Here is an 18544-nt window from a genome sequence, read left to right on the forward strand (position 1 = left end):
TTCTTCACTGGATTATTTGGTTTTTTTGGATGTTGAGTTTGTTCTTTATATGTTTTGGATACTAACACTTTATCAGATACGTTCTTTGCAAGTATCTTCTCTCATTTTGTAGGTTACCTTTTAGTTTTGTTTATTGTTTACTTCATCGTGCAGAAGCTTTGTATTTTGATGAAATCTGAAAAGTTTATTTTTGTTTCTGTCTCCTTTGCCTCAGGAGACATATCTAGTAAGAAATTGCTACAGCCAATGTCAGAAGAGGTTCCTGCCTGTTCCTCTAGGATTTTGATGGTTTCTGGTCTCACATTTAGGCCTTTTATCCAGTTTATTTTTGTGTTTGGCATTAAGAAAATGGTCCAGTTTCATTCTTTTGCGTGTTGCTGTCCAGTTTTCCCAACACCATTTGTTGAAGAGACTTTTTTCCTTAGGATATTCTGTCTTACATACGTCTGGGTTTTATTCAGTTCTGTTGACCTATGTGTCTGTTTTTGTGCCAGTACCATTATGTCTTGATGACTATAGCTTGAAATCCAGAAACGTGATGCCTTCAGCTTTGCTTTTCTTTTTCAAGATTGCCTTGGCTGTTTGGGGTCTTTTTTAGTTCCATACAAATTTTGGGGTTATTTGTTCTAGATCTGTGAAAAATGCTGCTGGTATTTTGATAGGGATTGCATTAAATGGATAGGTTACTTTGGATAGTATAGACTTTTTAACAATATTTGGTTTTCTAATCCGTGAGTGTGGAATGTTTTTTCTTTTTGTTGACTTCTGTTTCTTTCATCAGTGTTGTGTGATTTTCTTGTTTTCACAGTACAGATCTTTTACCTCTTTGGTTAGGCTTATTACTAGATATCTCAAGATTTTTGGTATAGTTGTAAATGAGAATGATTCCTTGATTGCTCTTTCTGTTGCTTCATTATTGGTGTATAAAAATACAGCAGATTTCTGTACATTGATTTTGTATCCTGAAACTTTACTGAATTTGTGTACCAGTTCTAGCAATTTTTGAGTGGAGTCTTTTGGGTTTTCTATATAAAGTATCATGTCATCTGCAAATAGTGAAAGTTTGACTTACTCCTTGCCAATTTGGATGCTTTTTATTTCTTTTTGTTGTCTGATTGCTGTGGCTGGGACTTCCAATACTATATGTTAAGTAACAGTGGTGAGAATGGACATCCGTGTCTTGTTCCTGACCATAGAGGAAAAGCTCTGTTTTTCCCTATTGAGGATGATATTAGCTGTGGTTTTTGTATATGGCCTTTATTACGTTGAAGTATGTTCTCTCTGTCCTTACTTTGTGGAGGGTTTTTATCATGAATGGATGTTACACTTCATCATATGCTTTTTCTGCATCTGTTGAAAGGAGCATATGGTTTTTACCCTTTTATTAATGTGTGTATCACATTGATTGATTTGCGAACGCTGAGCCACCCCTGCAGCCCAGGAATAAATCCTATTTGATCACAGTGAATGATTCTTTTAATGTACTGTTGGATTTGATTTGCTAGTATTTTGTTGAGAATTTTGCATCCATGTTCATCAGGGGTATTTGCCTTTTTTAGTGAAGTCTTTGTCTGGTTTTGGAATCAGAGGGTAATGGTGGCATCATAGAATGAGATTTGAAGTTTTCCTTCCATTTCTATTTTTGGGGGCAGTTTGAGAAGAATAGGTATTATTAACTCTTCTTTAAAAAAAATTTTTTTTTTACATTTAGGTATTTTTGAGAGTCAGAGAGACAGTGTGAGCAGGGGAGGGGCAGAGAGAGAAGGAGTCACAGAATCCAAAGCAGTCTCCAGGCTCCAAGCAAGGTGTCAGCACAGAGCCCATCGCGGGCCCAAACCTATAAAACATGAGATCGTGACCTAAGCCGAAGTCAGACACTTAACCAACTGAGCCACCCAGGCACCCCGTTATTAACTTTTTAAATGTTTGGTAGAATTCCCCTGGGAAGCCATCTGGCCCTGGACTTTTCTGTATTGGGAGATTTTTTATTACTGATTGAATTTCTTTGCTGGTTATCAATCTGTTCAGGTTTTCTGTTTCTTTCTGTTTCACTTTTGGGAATTTAATCTTTCTAGGAATTATCCATTTCTTCCAGGTTGCCCATTTTGTTGGCATATAATTTTTTATAATCTCTTAAAATTGTTTGTATTTCTATTGTGTTGGTTGTGATTTCTTTCATTCATGATTTTATTTGGGTCCTCTTTTTGATAAGTCTGGCTAAGGGTTTATCAATTTTACTAATTTTTTCAGAGAACTAGCTCCTAAGTTTCATTGATCTGCTCTGATATTTGTTTGTTTGTTTCTCTGTCATTTATTTCTGCTCTTTATTAATTTCCCTTCTGGCTTTGGGCTTCATTTGTTCTTCTTCTGGCTCCTTTAGGGATAAGGTTAGGTTGCATTTTTGGGATTTTTCTTTCTTCTTAAGATAGGTCTATATTGCTGTGTACTTCACTTTTATGATTGCTTTTGCTGCATCCCAAAGATTTTAGATCATCATGTTTTCATTTTCATCCATGTATTTTTTATTTCTTCTTTAATTTCCTGGTGGACCCATTCATTGTTTAGTAGGATGTTCTTTAAATTCCATGTATTTGTGGCCTTTCCACAATTTTTTCTTATGGTTGACTTCAAGTTGCATGGTGTTGTGGTTGGAAAATACGCATGGTGTGTGGTGGTGTGATCTCAGTCGTTTTATACTTGTTGAACCCTGATTTGTGATCCAGTGTGTGATCTGTTCTGGAGAATGCTCCATGTGCACTAGAAAAGAACGTGTATTCTGCTTTAGGATAAGATGTTCTGAATATATCTTTTAAGTCCATCTGGTCCAGTGTGTCATTTAAGTCATTGTTTGCATGTTGCTTTTTGCTTAGATGACCTGTCCATTGATGTAAGTAGTTAAAGTTCTCTATGGTTATTATATTATTATCAATGAGTTTGCTTATGTTTTTTATTAATTGTTTTATATATTTGTATGCTTCCATGTTGGGGGCATAAATATTTACAATTGTTAGATTTTCTTGTTGGATAGTCTCCTTTATTTTGATATAGTGCCCTTCTTCATTTCTTGTTACAGTCTTTGGTTTAAAGTTTGGTTTTAACTGATACTGATAGAAGTATTGCTATTCCGACTTTCTTTTGACTTCCATTTTCATGATAAATGTTTCTCCATCCCCTTACCTTTCAATCTGCAAGTGTCTTTAGGTCTAACATGAATTTCTTATAGGCAGCATATTTCATTAAATAGATACAGCGTAACTTCTAAGTATTTTATTTTGGTACATTTAGATTTTTAAAGAATGTAATGTGCATCTTTTCAGAAAATACTGACTAGCCTTATGAGTTTTTAATCTTGTGTCAATGGGGAAATAATTTCTTACAGGCTAAAATAGCTGTGGAAGCTCAGAATAAGTATGAGAGAGAATTGATGCTCCATGCTGCTGATGTTGAAGCTCTACAAGCTGCCAAGGAACAGGTTTCCAAAATGGCATCAGTCCGTCAGCATTTGGAAGAAACAACCCAGAAAGCAGAATCACAGTTATTGGAGTGCAAAGCATCTTGGGAAGAAAGAGAAAGAATGTTAAAGGTATTATTATACATCATGATAGAGTATTCTGGAGAATTTAAACGTACGGGGGTTTTTAAATATACAGTGATTGGAAAATCTGCTGTTATTGTTTTTTATTTATTTATTTTGAGAGAGAAAGAGAATAAGCTGGGGAGGGGCAGAGAGAAAAGGGGACAGAGGGTCCAAAGCAGACTACTTGCTGACAGCAGAAAGCCTGATGTGGGGCTCAAACTCATGAACCATGAGATCATGACCTGAGCTGAAGTCGGATATTTAACCGACTGAGCCACCCAGGTACTCCAGAAAATCTGCTATTATGATAGACTCTTGTTTACAGGATGAAGTTTCCAAGTGTGTGTCTCGCTGTGAAGATCTAGAGAAACAAAACCGATTACTTCATGATCAAATTGAAAAATTAAGTGACAAGGTTGTTGCCTCTGTGAAGGAAGGTGTACAGGGTCCCTTAAATGTCTCTCTAAGTGAAGAAGGAAAATCTCAAGAACAAATTTTAGAAATTCTCAGGTAAATCCAATAATATTCTTAATGCTTTATTTTGTGGTATACCAAGCACTGTGTAATGTAACTATAAATGCATAAATTAGGGAAGTGGGGGTTATCTGCTATTTATTTATAAAGCTCATTCCATTCCTGTTGGCCAACAAACCCACTTCTACCCTATCAGCAGTCACTTTTGACATTTAGACATAGGCCACGCTAAAGATATGACTTTAAGTTGAATCTGATAGTAAGAACTTGAGCGAGTTCTTTGAAAAACTAAATGCCTTTCAATTTTTTTTTTTTTTTTGATGTTTATTTTTGAGAGAGAGACAGACACAGAATGAGAGTGGGGGAGGGTCAGAGAGAAAGACACAGAATCCAAAGCAGGCTCCAGGTTCCTAGCGGTCAGCACAGAGCCCAACCCGGGGCTCAAACTCACAACCTGTGAGATCATGACCTGAGCTGAAGTCAGCTGCTTAACCAACTGAGCCAGCAGATGCCCCTCAATTATTTTTTTAAAGATACACATTTCTGAAGCCATTGTCTATAATAAAAAGCATCTCTCGTTACTTATTAATGAAAACATGTAAAAATAGTTACTAACGTGAATAGATTTGTCATCTTAAAGATTATCCAAGTTTTAAAATGTTGTGTTGGTGGCATTTTTTTTACTCAAATAAAATTTTATATATTCCTGTAGATTTATACGACGAGAAAAAGAAATTGCTGAAACCAGGTTTGAGGTGGCTCAGGTTGAGAGTCTGCGTTATCGTCAAAGAGTTGAACTTTTAGAAAGAGAGCTGCAGGAACTGCAGGATAGTCTCAATGCTGAAAGAGAGAAAGTCCAGGTATGTATCCCAAGTTTTAAGAAAGCAGTTATTAAATCAAGAGAGCACATTTCAGTTTCTTGAAACGTAAAATTTAATCTGAAATAAGCGTTTTTCCTACACTCACAGATTATTAAACGTTATTAACTAGTGATACAGTGTAATGGTAAAAGACTAGTGGCAATCAGACTGCCTCGTTTAAAAAAAATTTTTTTGATGTTTATTTCTGAGACACAGAGAGACAGAGCATGAGTGGGGGAGGGGCAGAGAGTGAGGGAGACACAGAATCCGAAGCAGGCTCCAGGCTCTGAGCTGTCTGCACAGAGCCTGAAGCGGTGCTTGAACTCATAAACCGTGAGATCATGACCTGAGCCGAAGTCGGTCGCTCAACTGACTGAGCCACCCAGGTGCCCCTAGACTGCCTGGTTTTAAATTCTAGCTTCATACCGTTAGATGTGTGTCTTGGGTATATTATTTTCCCTGCTCTTAAATTTTCTCATCTGTAATATTGGGATGATAATAATAAGGATTAAGTGAGTTCAAGTACGGGAAGCATTTAGAAACATGTCTGGTGCATGGTGAGCGCTTAAGTAAATTTCAGTTCTCTTTTTTATTATTATAGTTGTCATATGTATGTCAGTAATTATTCTGGGATAAAATTGTGGGTAGAAACTGCTACAGAACATTTTTTCCTCAGCAAGGGAGCAAAAAATAGTCAAAACTGTCAACCAAGAAAGGAAAAGAAGTTGCTGAGGTGAATGGATGGTCACAGCAAAAGCTCAACTCCTTAACCCACGCTACCACCCAGAAGCTTACAATTGCAAGTGCTCATTCTAAGGAGATTCAATAATAGAACTTCACATCTGGAAGGAAGGAAATTATGACCTTTACTCATTTATCTTCTTTTAAATGATAGTTGGAATGGCTGTTAGACAAAAGCCATCCAACCCCAGGGGAAAGTGAGTAGATTTATGGGGTTTATATTTTCATACAGAAATGAAAAGTTTCAGAATTATATCTTGACAAAAACCCATTCAAATATATCTCATAATATATAAAACCCTCCAATCAGTGGCATTAACATTTGGAGGAAAAAAAAGCAGAATCAGGATTTTTAAAAAGATGGCATATTCTCTCAGTGTTCCTTCCGGCAAATAATACTAGAAAATGCCCAACCAACAAAGTTAGATGGGAGAACCAGCTTTTACATACAATCGAAAGAGTCAAGAAATATCACACGTTATATAAAAAATAATACCCAAACATGAACAGTGTAGGATGGTAACCCTGTATCATAGCTTTTTTTTTATGCACACTTTTTTTTTTTACTATACTAAAAGGCAATAGTCTGACAATAAAAAGGCTGCTTATGAAATACTGTTATATTAAACTTTACTTACAGGATGTTAAATCCTTAGAAGTAAGGATTTAATTAAATTAATGGAAACATCAATTGCTCTTCAGATTTGAGAGTTGCTGCTTCAAAAGGTGGTTTTACACGAACACTGAATTAAAAGAAACAAACTTTAGAACACAATGAATTGCTTTAATTTCAGTATGCATCCACATCTCAGCAATCAGTGGTCCTGAACAGAAAAGTGGAAAACGACAGCAATTTGCCAGGAAATCAGGCCCACCAATATCAGGGATCTGCTGTGTGCACGTTCTTTCTTAATCTCTGCTGAGAACCATGAGAAGCAGCAGCACCAAAAGCAAAGTATGCACCGAATTCAGGGTTCTTTTTGTTCCATTTGTCAGATTGCAAACGAGACCCAGATGGATTGCAAGGATCAATTTTTAAAAGCTAATGCAATTCTAGGAAAAGAAAACAACTCATTCAGGGGGATTGTGTGTGCTTGTAAGTGTCTTCTGTGGCCTTTCTCCAAGTTTAACCACCAACAAGAGTGAGGGCTGGCAGGTTTGAGTACCCCTGGTGACTGTTACTTTCACTTTGTCAAAACCTGAACTAAAAAATATCCACATCATTTGGGGTACCTGGGTGGCTTAGTCGGTTGAACATCTGACTTCAGCTGAGGTCATGATCTCGTGGTCATGAGTTCGAGCCCTGCATTGGGCTTGCTGCTGTCAGCCTGTCAGAGCAGAGCCCACTTCAGATCCTCTGTCCCCCTCTCTCTGCCCCTCACCCACTTGCACTCTCCCAAAAATAAATATAAAAAAAAAAAAATCCCACATCATTTAATAATGAAAGCCAAGTACGGCAGGGCTGAGGATCCAATATTCATTATCAACCTGGTGGAGAGAGAGTAAATGTGGTTCCAGTACTACACAAGGGAAGTCTGAAATTCTCTCCAACCTTACCTGATGGCTTCTAGCCAAAGCAAGGAAGTGTCATGGAAGGTGTTCAGTGGTGATAGTGTAAAAATGCACTTGAGGAAGAGGAAGGAAAACACAGTCCTCAGTTAAGGTTGGGGAGAAGATATGGGAAAACCCTGAATTTGTCCCCAAAGGCCATTTTCAGAGGGGATTAGAGGGGGTGCTGTCTATGCTTCAGTCAAAGGTGGTAGTAGAAAGTGAAGAAAGGACAATGGATTGGAAGGGGGGGGGGGCATCATCTAAGATTTTAAAAAAGAAACCAGAGATGCAGCTAGAGCCCCCTCCCCCACCACCGCACATACCAGTAGTCCCACAGGCTCCGACCTGAAACCCCCACTCCTCTAGCAGGAGGGCTGTTGCAGGCCATGTAATCAGCAGAAGGTTATTGTGTGATATGTCTTTTCACAGTTGAGTTAGATGGGCCCCACCGGTTACGATTGGAATCAAAGTATACTTTCTTGATCCCAGAAGTTCAACTATGTGGACGGTGGTTATGTTTGACAGGATTTGTTAGAGCATAACATATATTTCAAATGGACAAAAAAATTAGAATTGCTTACAGTATCTTAAGATAAATTGCTTTTGAATGGGAGTTTCCCTTTTAGTACTTTGAGATCTACAAGACATATCTAGAAAATTAACTACTGTGAAAAACGAAGACTGCTGAAATCAAGGCAGCAGGGCGAGGAGGAGGAAGGCCTATGGTTTTTCTTTTTGATTGACTGCTATAACACTATCCTTTGACCCGAGCCATAGCTTTAAAAATGGTGAGGAAATAAAGTAACATGTAAAAGATGGATAATTACACCCAATGAGAACAGAACAGAGAAGTTCGTCACCGTTGAAGAAATATTCAGTAGAATTGCTCAAAACCAAAGTGATGAAACAACTGAATGAAATGAAGAATTTCTAAACAGTGGGGAACATGGTGGAGGGGGAATAATATCATTTTAGAACTATTAATAAATTCAGTATACCAAGAAAAAGAATAGAGAAAAATTAATAGATAATAGAGATCTGAATTAATGTTTTTACCCAGTGTTAGAACTGATTATTTATTAGTGGGATTTTTATCTTTTTGTTTTCATCCCTATAATTTTAAACTTGTAGTTAGTGTGCATCACAGAAAAATAAACATGTACAACTTTCAAAAATTTCCATTTAAAAGCTGACATTTAAATCCTTTTTACTTTTTGTAGGAAAGATTAGAACTGGTAGGAAAAGATAAGTCTTCACCTACCGTTGGATGTTGTTATACACGTGTGTTTGAAATCTTTAGGTAACTGCAAAAACAATGGCTCAGCATGAAGAACTGATGAAGAAAACCGAAACAATGAATGTAGTGATGGAGACCAATAAGATGCTAAGAGAAGAAAAAGAGAGGCTAGAACAGGATTTACAGCAGATGCAAGCAAAGGTTTGGAACTTCCTAATCAAGAGTAAACACATGTCATTTTTAATGTTAGAGTTTTTACATCAGATGTTCAAAAAAATACTGACACTATTTTCAGGTAAGGAAACTGGAGTTAGATATTTTACCCTTACAAGAAGCAAATGCTGAGCTGAGTGAGAAAAGCGGTATGTTGCAAGCAGAGAAGAAGTTACTAGAAGAAGATGTCAAACGTTGGAAAGCACGTAACCAGGTAAATGCAATTAAACATGGAGGTGTTGATTTTTTAAATAATAGGACAACATTTAAGAGGATGAGAAATGGCTAACTTATTTCTTTTAATTCCAAATTTACGCTTTTCCTGTATCTAAAATATTTTTGTACATGAAAAAAATGAATTTATCTAGCTGATTGAAACACTTTAAAAAGACTTGTTCACTGAAAACTTTTTGGGGGCACAAAACTGTATAATTTTGATTAGAGGGTTAGAAACTCCAGCTCCATATTTAAACAAAAGATTGGAAATCTGCCTTGCCAGATAGTAGTTATGCAATTTGTGAGAGTTCCTTAATATTTCCCAGCCACTTTTCATTTTACAAAAAGTTTAATAAATGTAAAGCAGTTCACTTAGCACCTGGCTCCTAGAAAATGGTCTAGAATAGTAATTGTTATGATCTGAATAGGGTTATAGAATTTTAGAGCCCATTTTTTCCTGTTTTTATCACACAAGCAATCTGAAAAGTAAGAAAGGAGGGTGATCTTCCCAAATCTAGATATGTTCCTGGTAAACTTCACTGCACTCTTTCCTGACTCAATGGAATCAGTTAAATTTAGTTTATTTTTATGCAGTTGTAATGATTTATAGACATTTTTTCCTTGTAAATGTCATTTTAATGAAAGTGGATATTTAATATTAAAAGCTTATAATTTCATATTTTTAAGTTGTAATGATTTATAGACATCTTTTTCTTGTAAATGTCACTTTAATGAAAGTGGATATTTAATATTAAAAGCTTATCATTTCTTTAGATTCATTTATTTGACTTGTTTGTAACTATTTTGAAGTATTTGTTTGCAGTTATAAAAAAATAATGCATAATGACATTTATTTCCCTTTCCCATTTTGGCTAGGGATTTTAGGTAAATAAACTAAACCTTCAATCTTATTTTATAGTTTGGTACTTGATCACCATGTATAAGACAGCAAGCATAATTAGATACGCTGCTATTTTATTATAGTACATTAGTTTCATAAAACCTATATAACCATATTATGCGTTTTTGCTATTCTAGCATCTAGTAAGTCAACAGAAAGATCCAGATACAGAAGAATATCGGAAGCTCCTTTCTGAAAAGGAAGTTCATACTAAGCGTATCCAGCAGTTGACTGAAGAAATTGGGAGACTTAAAGCGGAAATTGCAAGGTATATGGAGATGGAGAGAAATCTTAAATTGTATATTAATATATGAAATCTTGAGTTTATTTCTACTCTTTATATATTGACTGCCCAAGTGCTTCCTGAGTTAGAAAGAATGAAAAGTGGTGCAGCCTTTACATGTGGCTTTCCCTTTATTACTTTATGGAGCCAAGCAAGCAGTAATTTAATTTTATGCCTTTATGTATATGATTATTACTTTTTAAAAATCTACATTTTTGGTATGAGTCTAAACCTAAACGTATTTATTTTCTTAACAGTTGATAACTTTTGTAAGCAGGTTTTTCTTCTTTTGGTTAGCATTTATTTATGAGTATTTTGAAAGTGTTTAATAAAGAAAGTTTTTAAATAAGAAATTTTTAAAAATGAACTTACAATGAACTGGTGCCTTTTTAAAGTTAAGAAATTTAAAATTAAAATTAATGTTTCTGACATCTTTTTTAAGTTTAAATTTTAGTGTTATTTATTTATGTTAGCTCCTACTTCTGTAATACTTGACAGCTTACAGATTTTTCTCATGTATATTCTTTTGTTTTATAGCAGTCTGGCATTTTAAGTAGGAGAGATAATAATTAGTACTTAATGGGGAAACTGAGTTTTAGAAAGGTACCCAAGATCACAGGTAGTAGTTGTTAAACCCATACTCTTAATTCAGGTCATGTGATTTCAGGTTCAGTTTGATAAAGTACAGGGGTTTGCAGACTATAACCTACATGCCTGTGTTTGCATGGCCTGTAAACTGAGAGATTTTCACATTTTTAAAGTACTGTAAAAAAGGAAGGACGTGACAAAGACTACATGTGGACTACAAAGCCTAACGTATTTACTCAACACCCAATATAGTAGAAATTATATATTTTAGTGTCAGGCAGAAGTGGATTAAAATCTGTGTACTAACATTTGATTATTTTCTCCTTTATTTTTTTGTTTGTTTAGATCAAATGCATCTTTGACGAACAACCAGAACTTAATCCAGAGTCTAAAGGAAGACTTAAATAAAGTAAGAACTGAAAAGGAAACCATCCAAAAGGACTTAGATGCCAAAATAATTGACATCCAGGAAAAAGTCAAAACTATTACTCAAGTCAAGAAGATTGGGCGTAGATACAAGACTCAGTATGAAGAACTTAAAGCACAACAGGATAAGGTATTTTGAAGTAATTTTCTTTATGTTTGTATGTTTGTATATATAATTTTTGATATACACAACTTTGTTTTATACACTTTTACTCATGTAATAAGTTTTCTTTATAATTTTTATTTATTGGTTTTTAGATTCTGAACATAACTATAAGTTTATATATGATTATTTGGTTTAAGATATCTCTTTAATTTGCCTCAAGTTACACTATAAATTCATGAAGAAATTTTAGTAAATGCTTTGTTATTTTAGTTCAGTGTTCCAACTTCAAATATTTTCCTTTTTCAGACCTGTTCTTGTAACTTATTGCTGACTAAAATTGTGTATATAAAAAATGATAGTTCTTTATAATTAATCAGACTTTATTACAGTTTTACATAGGTAATGTATATTAGCCACCTATCAAAAGGAATTGTTTAGTTCTTGTAACATTTTGAATCTGAATTAATTCCCAGAAGTAAAAACAAACGTATGTTAACTTAAGTATATATTTAGCACCTGTTAGATTAGAAAATGTATTTTGAAAATCCAAAATGCAGGATGCCTGGGTGGCCCAGTCGGTTGAGCGTCCCTCTCTCGATTTCATCTCAGGTCATGATTCCAGGGTCATGGGATTGAGCCCCATGTCACGCGCCATGCTTAAGATATTCATTCATTCACTGATTCATTCATTCATTCTCTCTCTCCCTCAACCGCCTCCCTGTCCACACTCTATCCCTCTCCCTGACCTAGACTTGCACATGTGTACTCTTTCTCTCTCTCAAATAAAAAAATAAATAAAATGTAAAAATGTCCAAAATTATTACCCCTTAGTATTGACTGCATTAGCACTTGAGTGCTATTTCACTTAATGGGTTATTGTGAAAATATATTTGTATGTCAGAGATCCATCGATAGTGCAGCATCATTTTGATTAGATGGCTATTGGCTATTATCCAGTTGTATAGAAGATTCTAACTTGCTTAACTAATACATCTTCCTTTCAGACATTAGAGTTATTCCATAGAAAATTCACTTATGAATACCTTTTAAGGTAAATTTCTTTGCATAGTTGTGATTATTACCTTAGATGAACTTTTGGAAGTGGAATTATTGAGTATAAATGTGGAAGTATATTATTACTGTTTGTCATCTTAGGCCATGGAGACCTCGGCTCAATCTTCTGGAGACCACCAGGAACAGCATGTCTCAGTCCAGGAAATGCAGGAGCTCAAAGAAACCCTCAATCAAGCTGAAACAAAGTCAAAATCACTGGAGAGTCAAGTAGAGAATCTGCAGAAGGTATGACTGAGAGTAGTGAAGAGTGTATGTGTCCCTAATTGTTTCCTTGTTAAATACTTGAAATATGTGTTAAACACTGACAGTTTCTCTTGTCATAATGGAAGCATTTTTATTATCTTTTTTATGGATATTTATCTTTTATACGTGAATGACGTGTGTGTAAATAGTATCTAATCGTCCTCAGGTATCCACTTGAATGGTTTGACCACATTTTACATTTATATTTCCATTTAAATAAGCAAATTAATAAGTTTTACATGTTAAGTCTGCAGGGTGTACAGTTTATATTGGTATAATTGAATTACATGAATACTTTGCTTTCCTTTAAAAGACATTATCTGAAAAAGAGACAGAAGCAAGAAATCTGCAGGAACAGACTGTGCAGCTTCAGTCTGAGCTTTCACGACTCCGCCAGGATCTTCAAGATAGAACCACACAAGAGGAGCAACTCCGACAGCAGATAACTGAAAAGGAAGAAAAAACAAGAAAGGCCATTGTAGCAGCAAAATCAAAAATTGCGCATTTAGCTGGTAAATTTCTGTATATGCTAGAGTTTGTACTTAAATATTAGGTTGATTTCTCTTAGACACAAAATCAGAACAGTCTTAATTTTCAAATGATGAGGATGTCCCTGATCTATTTATGAAGTTTTTCCTAATTTTTGGCTGGTAATAGGAAGTACTGTGGTCCTTCTCCTTTATTGTGTGTCTGTTTCTGCCATCTGTTGGGAGATCCTTTGGGTCCGCTGTGTGCTTTGTCAAGAGGCCTGTAAATTCCTAGATAGCATTGGCTCTTACTAGCCCACTGATTTTTCTGTGCCTTACTTTTCTGGGGGCTCCTCCAGCCCTTTGTGGAGAATATCATGTCCAATTTGTGAAGGACCCAGTGCTGGAATGCTTGGGAACTAATTGCACTTTGCTTGCTGTTCTGCTTAGTGGGTAAATAAAATGCCCAATCATCTGGGTTTTATTGTAAGCAATTTTTTTAATGATCTGTAATATAGTGTCCCAGCAACTTATTTCATTAAAAAAAAGTAAAGTTACCTGATTATTTTTAAGTATGTTATAGGTTGTATGAAATGAAAATTTTGGAATTTATAACCTTGTATTTTAGTAATGTATTGAAATATAAAAAGCTATATTTATAAAAGGACTTACACTGACTACAGTTTATGCTGTATCCTTTATCTTTATGAGATCTTAGAGATAGTTACACATTTTTATGGTACAGTATTTTTTATATTGGAGTAGTAAATATAGATCTATGTAGATGTTTATTTATTCAGATGTATTGTGTATTAGAATTAATTATAGATGTTAAAGCTAAGGAATAGAATCTGATACAACCTTTGTGTACCTATGAAATGCATAAAGGTTCTTTACTTCCATTGCTTGATTATAATAATAGAATCATGTGATTTCTTCTTTAGGTGTAAAAGATCAGCTAACTAAAGAAAATGAGGAGCTTAAACAAAGGAATGGAGCCTTAGATCAGCAGAAAGATGAATTGGATGTTCGAATGACTGCTCTTAAGTCCCAGTATGAAGGTCGAATTAGTCGCTTGGAAAGAGAACTCCGGGAGCATCAAGAGAGACACCTTGAGCAGAGAGATGAGCCTCAAGAACCTACTACTAAGGTAGTTAGTTAATTCTGTGTAAATGACAAATCATTTTGTCCTTGTACATTGTGCTTGAAGGTGTCTGATGATTTAGAGGCCTTTATCAGTAAATTTTGGCTAAACGAAGTATACAGAGAGAATTAATAAAAGTAAAATATTTTGATGGCATTGTTTAGTGAACTCTTGTAGCGTAGACAAAATAATCCATAATTTTCTTTTTATAGGTCCCAGAACAGCAGAGGCAGATCACATTGAAAACAACTCCAGCTTCTGGTGAAAGAGGAATGTGAGTTTTAGTTCTGTCACAGTTTATCTGTTTTTATTTCTTTTAAAGTTCAGGCAAGAGTTAGTGATCTTGGAGGAGAAAACAAATCTATATTATAAAATTATGTACTAAAGAGCTGTTTATCTGTACAAAACTGCATCGTGTAGTTGCAACTCTTTTTTCCAGGACTCTTGTTTTCAGCATCCTTTCAGTCCTCTCAGGTAGACCTTTGTGACAAAAGAAACAAGATTATCTTTTATCTTTTAGACTTCAGCAAGGCTACTGATATTCTCTGTGATGTTCTGTGATAACAAATTTCAGAGGCTAGGCTAAGACCTGAGTTCAGTGACAAACAACACTATCAGGATGCACGATCGTAGAGCATTTACTGTAGTTTTTAATGCTTAAATTCAAAACTTTTTCACTAAGACTTTTGAAACACTTAGTGAACAAAAAATACAGAATTGCACTCTATAACTTTTTTTTTTTCAAGGTTGCCAAAAGTACCCAAAGCAGTGTTAGGAAAAACTGAATACAGGGTCTGAGCTCATACACAATTGTACCTACTAAACACTCCCTTGAGGAAACACATAGTGCTCTTTATTATTATTATTATTTATTTTAATAACAGCTTTATTGAGATAAAATTAAACCCCACAATTCAGCTACTTCAGTGTACAACTTGGTGTTTTTTGTTTTTATTCTTTTTAATTCCAGTGTAATTAATATACAGTATTGTATTAGTTTCAGGGATACAATATAGTGATTCAACAATTCTCTACCTTAGTTATTCATCACTACATAAGTGTACTCTTCATCCCCTTCATCTGTTTTACCCTCCTACCCTGCCACCTCCCCTCTGGTTCTCTATATTTAAGAGTCTGTTTTTTGTCTCTATTTTCCTTTGTTCATTTATTTTATTTCTTAAATTCCACATAGGAGTGAAATTATATGGTATTTATCTCTCTCTAGCTGACTTATTTCACTCTAAATCCATCCATGTTGTTACAAATGGCAAGATTTCAGTCTTCTTTATGGCTGAGTAATATTCCACTGTGTATATATACCATATTTCCTTTATTCATTCATCTGTTGATGGATACTTGGGGTGCTTTCATAGTTTGGCTAATGTAAATAATGCAGTAAACACAAGGGTGCATATATCTTTTCCAATTAGTGTTCTCATATTCAGTGGGTGTAAATACCCACTAGTGGAATTACTGGATCATATGGTAATTCTATTTTTAATTTTTTGAGGGCCCTCCATATTGTTTTCCAGAGTGGCTACACCAATTGACATTCTTTTTTTTTTTTTTTTTTTAACATTTTTTTATTTTTGAGAGACAGAGCATAGTCGGGGAGGGGCAGAGAGAAAGGGAGACACAGAATCCAAAGCAGGCTCCAGGCTCCAAGCTGTCAGCACAGAGCCCGACACGGGGCTCGAATTCACAAACTGCGAATTCATGACCTGAGCCATTGTCAGACACTTAACTGACTGACCCACCCAGGCGCCCCAGTTCACAGTCCTATTGGCAGTGCATGAGTGCTCTCTCTTCTCCACATCCTTGCCAACTCTTGTTATTTTTTGTCTTTTTAATACTAGCACTCAGATTTGTATGAGGTGATATCTCATTTTGATTTTGATTTCTATTTCCCTGATGATTAGTCGTGTTAAGCACTTTTTCATGTGTCTGTTGCCATTTGTATGTTTTCTTTGGAGAAATGTCTGTTCTTGTCTTCTGCCCATTTTTTAATTGAATTATTTGTTTATGTGATTTGGAGATTAACTCATCAGATGTATCATTTACTAATATCGTCTCCATTCAGTACAGTGTCTTGGTTTTGTCGATTGTTTCCTTTGCTGTGTAGAGGGTTTTTTTTTTTTTAATTTCTATGTAGTCCTGATAGTTTAACTTTTTGGCTTTTGCTTTTCTTGCTTCAGGAGACATACCTAGAAAAATGCTGCTATGTCCAATGTCAGAGAAATTACTACCTGTGCTCTCTTCCAGGATTTTTATGGTTTCAAGTCTCATATTTAGGTCTTTATTCCATTTTGAGTTTATTTTTGTGTGTGGTATAAGAAATTCATTATTTTGCATATAGCTGTCCAGTTTTCTCAACCATTTGTTAAAGAGACTGTCTTTTTCTCTGTGTGTATTCATGCTTCCTTTGTTATGGATTAATTGATCATATAATCATGAGTTTATTTCTGGGCTTTCTATTCTGTTCCATTGATCTTGTGTCTGTTCATGTTCTAGTACCATACTGTTTTGAGTACTGCAGTATATCCTTTTTTTTTTTTTTTTTAAGAGTTATATGAGAGAGAGCATGTGCATGTGAGCAGGGAGGGGCGAAGAGAGGGAGAGAGAATCCCAAGCACGCTCCATCCTGTCAGCCCCGTAGAACCTGACTCAGGCCTTGATCCCACATCCCTGGGATCATGACCTGAACCAAAGTCAAGAGTCGGATGCCTAACCAGCTAAGCCACCCCAGGTGTACCTGCTACAGTGTATCTTGAAATCTGGGATTGTGGTACCTCCAGTTTTGTTCTTTATCCAGATTACTTTATGTGGCACTTTTTGTTTTGATAGAATATATGTACTTTATAAGAAGTATTTATAGTAACTTTATATGAATCATTATTCTTGCATTTTCCTCTCTGTAAGTGCCAGCACATCAGACCCACCAACAGCCAATATCAAGCCAACTCCTGTTGTGTCTACTCCAAGTAAAGTGACAGCTGCAGCTATGGCTGGGAATAAGTCAACACCCAGGGCTAGTATCCGCCCAATGGTCACACCTGCAACTGTTACAAATCCTACTACAACCCCAACAGCTACAGTGATGCCCACTACACAAGTGGAATCACAGGAAGGTAAGTAAAATAATAAATCTGATCAGACTGACTACTCATTTAAATTTGTTATGAGAAGATAACAGTAAGTTCAAGGATAAATAAGGCTTCCACTAAAGCTAAAGACAAACATATAGTAAAAGTGGGCAGTTAATATTTTCAAGTGTGTGCCTCCCAGGATACTTGTTAATGCAGTGAATTTCCTTCCTCCTTCCTTCCCTTTCTTTCTGCTTTGTTTTTTTGGTTGTTGTTGTTATTGTTTTTAAGCTGAAGGAGGAGGAAAATAACACACCTATAAGTACATAGCATGTTTTTCTAAGGCCAACATATTTACTTCTAATGGCTTAGGAAGATGATATGAAAGCCACCTTGGAAAGCATACTAAACCACTGGTTCAACGCAGACACCACTCTTTCACTGAAACTGTCTGACCATTTCAGTATTTTCTTCACTTTGTTCCCATGGCTAGTTTCTTACTCATTACTAATAATAAAACTGTGTAATTTGTCTTTGATCTTCTTAATTTATCTTATTTGGTTATGATTTAAATAAAATCATAGATGCAAAGAGTTTCAGAGACTTATTTAATTCAACCACCAAACTGCACACTACCATGTCAGTCACATAGGCAACACAAAAATGCAGAATACATTAATTACCTTTACCCACACTGTTTTTGCCTAGTGAGTGGTGAGAGATACATACACAAATAACTGTAAAATGTTACCTGTAACATAGTAGGGAGGGGAAAATCCAAGTTTGCTAAGAATAGGAAACTTCATATATTAAATATTATAATTATTTTTCAGCGATGCAGTCAGAAGGGCCTGTGGAACATGTTCCAGTGTTTGGAAGTGCAAGTGGTTCTGTTCGTTCTACTAGTCCTAATGTCCAGCCTTCAATCCCTCAACCCATTTTAACCGTTCAGCAACAAACGCAGGCTACAGCTTTTGTGCAACCCACCCAGCAGAGTCATCCTCAGATAGAGCCTGCAAATCAAGAGCTGTCCCCCAACATAGTAGAAGTTGTACAGAGTTCACCAGTTGAGCGGCCTTCTACTTCCACAGCAGTATTTGGCACTGGTAAGCTTAATTTCATTTATTTTGTTTTAATTTTTAATTTTTTTTTGATAATTTTAAAAGCAAGTTAGAGTAGACCTGTGCATTGTATTTTCTTGGATATGATACACATCTTGAGTATTCTTTGTACATACTTGTTTTCTAAATGGGGTTAAGAAGGATGAATGGATTCCTAACACTTCATTTCGTGTTTACTACTAGATCACTCATTTTTGTCATTAAGATCTTTCTTCTCTTCCAGTTATTTTGACTGGTTT

The 18544-nt window shown here is 35.5% G+C and overlaps 1 protein-coding gene across 4 annotated transcripts in view; it reads left to right on the top strand.

Moving 5' to 3' along the window:
- Positions 1–18544, top strand: part of TPR (translocated promoter region, nuclear basket protein) — an 85279-nt gene that overhangs the window by 26410 nt on the left and 40325 nt on the right. For all 4 annotated transcript variants that reach the window (XM_042976759.1, XM_042976758.1, XM_042976760.1 and 1 more), the window contains 13 exons: positions 3380–3583; positions 3903–4087; positions 4764–4911; positions 8504–8641; positions 8736–8867; positions 9908–10038; positions 10987–11197; positions 12329–12472; positions 12804–13002; positions 13902–14107; positions 14314–14375; positions 17021–17229; positions 18018–18290. In XM_042976759.1, the coding sequence (XP_042832693.1) occupies positions 3380–3583; positions 3903–4087; positions 4764–4911; positions 8504–8641; positions 8736–8867; positions 9908–10038; positions 10987–11197; positions 12329–12472; positions 12804–13002; positions 13902–14107; positions 14314–14375; positions 17021–17229; positions 18018–18290 (2242 nt within the window). The remainder of the gene's footprint in view (positions 1–3379; positions 3584–3902; positions 4088–4763; positions 4912–8503; positions 8642–8735; positions 8868–9907; positions 10039–10986; positions 11198–12328; positions 12473–12803; positions 13003–13901; positions 14108–14313; positions 14376–17020; positions 17230–18017; positions 18291–18544) is intronic.

The sequence above is a fragment of the Panthera tigris genome, chromosome F3, assembly GCF_018350195.1.
Source record: "Panthera tigris isolate Pti1 chromosome F3, P.tigris_Pti1_mat1.1, whole genome shotgun sequence".
Classification (NCBI taxonomy): Eukaryota; Metazoa; Chordata; class Mammalia; order Carnivora; family Felidae; genus Panthera; species Panthera tigris.